General features: G+C 45.3%; 1 protein-coding gene across 5 annotated transcripts in view; it reads right to left on the reverse strand.

Annotated features, from left to right (window-relative positions):
* Window positions 1-4,927: 4,927 nt before the first annotated feature.
* Window positions 4,928-6,395, reverse strand: part of KCNIP1 (potassium voltage-gated channel interacting protein 1) — a 374,830-nt gene continuing 373,362 nt past the window's right edge. For 3 of the 5 annotated variants that reach the window (XM_003781952.1, XM_003781951.1, XM_003781953.1), the window contains one exon: window positions 4,928-5,804. In XM_003781952.1, the coding sequence (XP_003782000.1) occupies window positions 5,757-5,804 (48 nt within the window). In that variant the 3' untranslated portion in view covers window positions 4,928-5,756. The remainder of the gene's footprint in view (window positions 5,805-6,395) is intronic. The other 2 variants (XM_012807354.2, XM_012807351.2) reach the window with 1 other exon arrangement.

A 6,395-nucleotide genomic window follows, 5' to 3' on the forward strand; every position in this document is an offset into this window, starting at 1 on the left:
CGCCTTAGCCGGTTGAGCTATAGGCGCCAAGCCTGATGCTTTGTTTCAAGGTCGTATAGGCACACCCATGTTTCATCACCAGTGATAACATGGCCCAAAACATCATCTTGCCTCTCCAAAAGGTCTTGGCAAACTTTGACTCTCCTCTGCTTTTGATCATTGGTGAGCTCTTCTAGGACCATTTTGCACATACTTTTTTCATGCCAAGATTTCTGGGTCTCTGGATGGATCAGTTAAGAAAATCCTGTTTCTCTATTGATGTTTACCTGGTCTGCTATGCTTCTCACAGCCAGCCAATGATTTTGACACACAATGTTTTCATCAGTTTTGCTTGTTACTGGCTTCCCTGACCTCTCTTCATCAGTGATACTTTCTCTCCCTCTAGAAAACTGTTCAATCCATGTGTACACTGCTGTTTTCTTTATGGCATTATATCTGTAAACTTAGACTAACATGTCCCTGATTCACTTCCACGTTTGCCAAATTTAACAAGAAATTTTTAAATGTTTGTTCATTGCTCTAATTCAAACTCTGATATCCTTGTGATGGCACACAAAAAGACACAACAATAATGAATGCCACTCAGCAAGACACTGCCACATGTTGACATGAACACAACTATGAGACCTTAATATCCCAAGGTTATGAAACACCTATTTGTACAGTGCTGCCAATGTAAGCACATGGTGGCAAGTTTGCAGACTTAACTGTTAGACCTCTCATATTGTGCTCATCTACAGGTTGGCTTCCCTGTGGGTCACAAATGGTTTCCCGGAGGTCCCAGGGCTATCTGCTTTTTCATTCATATCCAGAAGGAAAATGACCTATTTTGGTTCCTTGTTTTCAGGAAAAGGCCAACAGTCCATGTTGTTTGGATTAGCTTCAGTTTTAAGCTTTCCTCTGAGCCATCACTGTAGAGGTAGTAATCAGGCTGGCCAAGGTCTATGTGCTCTATCACTGGAAATTGGAGTGTAGTCAGCTCCCCAGAATCTCATGGGTATTCAAAATCCTGCCCAGTGGGCTTGGCACCCCTACTCTTTGAGTTTTGAGTTTTGTTGGTCCTTAGTTAGGTGTTGGACTTGGGTGCAGAGCCTGATGAGTCTACCAGTTAGGTTGGGCCTTATTTTGATGTGGAAGGACACACTTACTTCAGCTCCTCTAAGAAACCCACTTGTCCACCTTGGCTCACGTCCTTGGCATTATTGCCTTTTGGGGGAAGGTAATTTGGCTTGGATTCATGGATTATTTTCATTGCTTTTTATGAATAGTTTTCACAACAGCTGCTTCCCAACACATCCTGATGTTTGTATCTCATTAGAGCCAGTTTTAGGGATAGATGGAGAATGGTCTTCACATTCTTAAAGAAATAAAGCTGGGCCTGGATTTTGGAGCTTGGCAGACTTCTAAGCCCATTTCCTGCGATGTTTGGCAAGTCCCTCCATGTTTCTGGTGTCATTTTGTTCATCTGAAGGGTAGGTTGCAGGACAGATACCTGTCTCACAGAGTGCTGTGAGACTGGAGTAAGTAAGATGTTGTCCATGGACAACCTGAGTCCTGTCAGGCTCTCTAGTCTGCTCTTCAGACAAGTCTCACTCTCTACTCTGTCTATGTAATAGCATCCCACCCCCGGCCATCTGGTCATTCTCTATCATGTCATGCATTTATTCTCTATATGTCACTTTATCTAAAATCGTTTCATTTGTTGCTTGTTTCCTCCCACTAGAATATGAAGTTTATGAAAGCAGGTCATAAATGTCTATCTTATCTATCATAGGTTGCTGCTGTGGGCAATCAGGGCTCAATCCTATAGGGCAAGTCTGGGAGATGGCATAGAAGGGACCATAGGGTCCTTTCTGACGAGAGGAGTGGGGTCTGGGGCGTTTTCCCCCCAACTTTCCGCAGTCATTGGCTAGGGGCTGCTCCTAGTACCTGTTGGTGACCTGATTCTTCCAGCTGCCCTGGAAAAGGAGGGCTGTGTTCTAGTTCATTTTATGTTTCTATAAAGTACTATCTGAGGCTGGGTAATTTATAAAGAAAAAAGATTCATCTGGTTCAGGATTCTAGTTGGCTGATTCAAGACTGGGCACCTGCATTCGGTGAGGGGCTCAGGCTGCTTCCACTCACAGTGGAAGGTGAGGCTGTGGAGAGATCACTCGGTGAAAGAGGAGACAAGAGAGGGAAAGAGCCAGGATCTTTTTTAACAACCAGGCCTGAAGGGAACTAACAGAGTGAGCACTCACTCATCCTACCCATCCCAGGGAGAGCATTGATCTGCTCATCAGGGATCTATCCCATGACCCAAACCCCTCCCATTAGGACCTGTCTCCAACATCAGGGATGGAGTTTCACCTGAGGTTGGAGAGGCCAATGATCCAGAGCATAGCAGGCCGTCATGGCCTGACTCTGTGATGGTCAGAGTCACACCTTGCAGTTGGCAGCAGTTGAATCCACCTGCCCACCAAGGGGATAGGGGCAAGACAGCCACAGCACCTGCTGCATGGTGAGTCCCATCAGCAGTATGGTGATGAGAATTTTTTGGATGCTTCAGGATCCCTCCAGGAGGACAAGATAAGAGAGGGCAGTACCCTGTCATTTCTGCATCATGTCCATCCAATGTACCAACCAGGACAGCGTCTCCTTTTCTGTTGCTGATCATCTGAAGATCAGTTCTGAATCTTCCTTCCACCCTGATTTCTCTCTGAACATCCCCAGCTGCTGATTATTCCCTTGGTGCTGTGTGCTCAGGACTGTTGGTTTCTTTTTTGTGGTCTGGCTGACTCAGGGAGAAGGGCACTAGACCTTCTTCTGTTCTAGAGCAGGGGTTCTTAGCCCTAACTGTGCATTAGAATAATCACCTGGAGAGCCTTTAAGGTGTGCTGATGCTCAGAGCCCCACGTCCAGAGATTCTGAGTCAGTTCATCTGGGATAAGGCCTGGACATCCGGCACTTCAAAAAATTTCCCTTTTTTTGCCCCAAAGGTGATTGTGTGCAGCCAGGGTGGAGAAACAGTGGCCTAGACCTTAAATAGGGATCTGGAAAGGTCAGAGGTGTGTCTAGCTTCAGGTGAAGCTTGATTCAGCAGATCGTTGATATCATTAAAGGCTCGATTTCTGGTTTCTTTTTCTTTTTAAAAAAATCTTTCTACCTTGCCTTCTGTAATGTCTGGTTCATTAGCCTTTTGACTAGCAGATAAATTCTCAGAATTTCTAAATAGTTACCAGTGTGTCTTAGAGCTACCTGCTTTCTCACTCATGTCCAGTAGGAGAGGGAACATCTGTGTTTCATTATTCCCAGCACAAGTTTTGGGAGTCCTGCTGTTTGAATTGGCCCCACGCCTACTCCTGAGTTAGCCAATGTCGCTGGGCAGGCAGTGGTTCAGATCATGCACTCTATTCCTAGCACTGGTCATTTCCCCCATCTTTGGCTTGTCCTGTGCGATTACAACCACCTGGGCAGCTTCGAAAGAATTCTGATGCCCAGGCCCACCTTCAGAGATTCTACCTCAACTGGTCTGGGGTGGGGACATTTTTCAAAGTTGCCCAGGTGATTCTGATGTCTAACAGAAGGACCAGTGGCCTAGACATTGTACAACCTCGTGTTGCAGGTCCAGACCTGGCATGAAAAGGTCATGAGTGTATACACACTGCCTGGGCCTAAGTGAATGCCTTGCTGGAGGAGACCAGCCACATGTCCGGCTTTCTTAGGGCTGCACCCAGGAAGCACAAACAGAGGAAGTGATCTGAAGTTTCCAACAATGAGAGGCAATAGTAATGACCATCAAAGTGGGAGTATTTCACCAATATAGCAGATGTTTTGGTGGCCAGCTCCTGGTAGTGATGCTTGGTTACCTGGGACATTCCCCTTCTCTGTGTCTGTTTCCTCATCTGTTACGTGAGTTCCAACAATAATTGGGCCTCTCTGAACTGACTACAGATGAATGAACTTTGTGGAAACTATTCTCTGTACCTCGGGGCGAGGCAGAATCCCCTAGTAGGAAGACTCTATGATAGAGTGAGAAGAGTTTAATCTGGAGGATTAAATTAATTAATATGGAGTCCCTGTCTCTCAGCTGTGCTACCCTAGGCAAGTCCCCTTACCTCTCTGAGCTTTAGTGTTCTCATCAGTAAAACAAGGACTCTACCTTCTGGAATGGTTTCCTGCGAGCATGAAATAAGATAATAGGGGTTCAATAAATTGCTTTCCTTCCAAGAATGCTACTGTTAGCTCTTAATCTTTTTAATGTGATGTCAAATGGGGAAATCAAGACCCATGATGCTCAACATAGGCAATTAATTGCTGATTATATCCTGGAGCCAGTTGATCAACCTCTGGACTCCAAGTACTTGAGGAAGAGGTCCTTTCAGCCTCCTTTCTCTGCATACCCATCCACACCACAGTGGGCTCTAGATTTCCTACCCGAAAGGGTCTAGGAGTGGCAGTGTTGGAACAAAGGTGCTGTGAAGGATCTTGTCTCGCAATTGCATTTGCAAGTGGTCATCATATTTATTTGGATTTGAATTGGGTGTTTGCTTGGGATGGCTTGGAGGCTGAAGAAGATGATGCCACTCTTGGCACAGCACTGGCACAACATAAATATAGTTAACCCTTGAACAACATGGGTTTGAACTGTGTGGTCCATGCTTACGTGGATTTTTTTCAACCCAATGTGATCAAAAATCCCATAGTCACAAGATGTGAAGCCCGTGTTTATGGAGGGCCAATTTTTCATGTACACAGGTTCCCCAGAGCCCACTGTGGAACTTGAGTATCCTTGGATTTTGGTATGTGGGGGGGGTCCTGGAACCAATCCCTTGTGTACACATACACTAAGGGCCAATTGTATCAATAACTGGATGTCAAATGAATGGACTAACCTTCCCCTTTCACAACCTACCTCTCTTACCCAATGGACTCATGGAAGAGATGGTTGAGAGTGTAAGAAATAGTTCTGTTTATTGATTAGAACATGGTATAAAATTACAGCAATTTGCAGGCATTCTGGACTTTTTGGGAGGGACATGCAGTGCTGGGCTCGAGCAGGGGATGGAGTGGAGGTATGGACCACTTGGCAATGGCTCCCTTCCTGGGCATGTTAAAGGACTTGCCGTACCAGCACAAATGCTAGTGTCAGAGAACCCTTGGTCCTTGTCTCTAGAAAAAAATGATGTGGGCAGTTTGGGCCATCAGATGATGCCATGCTTCATGTGTAGTCACTCAGTCCTTTTCCATGTGTGTTAGGCTCTGGGTCTCCCAATCTAGTCATAGTGGATCCTAATTGTTCTGTATAACTCTCATTCTTCCCACCAAAGGAAGAGAAACAGGCACATTGGTTTGGGAGGCCGTCAGAGGATGGTGTGCATTTGGCTCAGGTCCTCTTGCTTCCAGGTTCACCAAGGTCTACGCGACTTGGAGGCAGTGGGCTGGGGGCATGGAAGCAGAAAATTGTGCACTACTGTTTAAGCTCAAGTGGAGGGACCTTCCATAGGGTAGCAGTGTGAAGAGATGAGCATGCTTCCAAAACAAACTCAAATTTCATCATGTCTCTCTCAAGAAGGAGAAGAAAGAGCTGGCAATCAGAGACTGAGCCACGTGATGCTGGATTCCATAGAAAGTCTTCAGCAGAGAATTCTTCCAAAGTGTAAAAGGTATTTCTGTCCCAAGAGTTGGTGTGTAAAATCAGAACAAGGGCAGATCAGGGTGTTAAGGTGGTTGTTTAGCACAATGTCTCTGAGAGCTGAATGGCTGAGTGTCACCAGTTACATGACATTTTGAAACAGCTGGAGAGACCTCATGATGTTGTCATCCTGGGGAAGGAGGAGGGGAAAAGAGAATGTTTAGAACTCTCAACGGCTCTGTAACTTTGGTAAGCAAATCTCAAGCTAGGTTTCCTATGTGGAAAGAACTCTACAAGGGTCGGAGAAACAAGGAGGAAGGGGTGGGGACCCGGAAAGTGATCAACTCAAAGCAGGAAGCACATCCTGTAGCCATAAATAGGAATTTAGAAGAAACAAATATGCTAATAAAATAGCAAGTTGCTTCTTGCATTTTATCAAATGATTTCTCTAGGTTGAGATGACCACAATTCTTCTTTTTTATTCTATTAATGTGATTAATAATATTGGCCAATTCTTGAGTGTTAAATCAACTTTGCATTCCTGGAATAAATCCCACTTGTTTATATTGCTTGATTTGACTTTTTACATCTATGTTCAGAAAGAATATGCTACCCTGGGCTCGGTGCCTGTGGCTCAAGTGGCTAAGGCGCCAGCCACATACACCTAAGGTAGTGGGTTTGAATCTAGCCCAGGCCCGCCAAAAACAACAATGACAGCTGCAACCAAAAAATAGCTGGGCATTGTGGTCCCAACTACTTGGAAGGCTGAGGCAGGAGACTC

The sequence above is a fragment of the Otolemur garnettii genome, unplaced genomic scaffold (genome assembly GCF_000181295.1).
Source record: "Otolemur garnettii isolate 467f Iridium unplaced genomic scaffold, OtoGar3 scaffold00003, whole genome shotgun sequence".
NCBI classification, from domain to species: domain Eukaryota; kingdom Metazoa; phylum Chordata; class Mammalia; order Primates; family Galagidae; genus Otolemur; species Otolemur garnettii.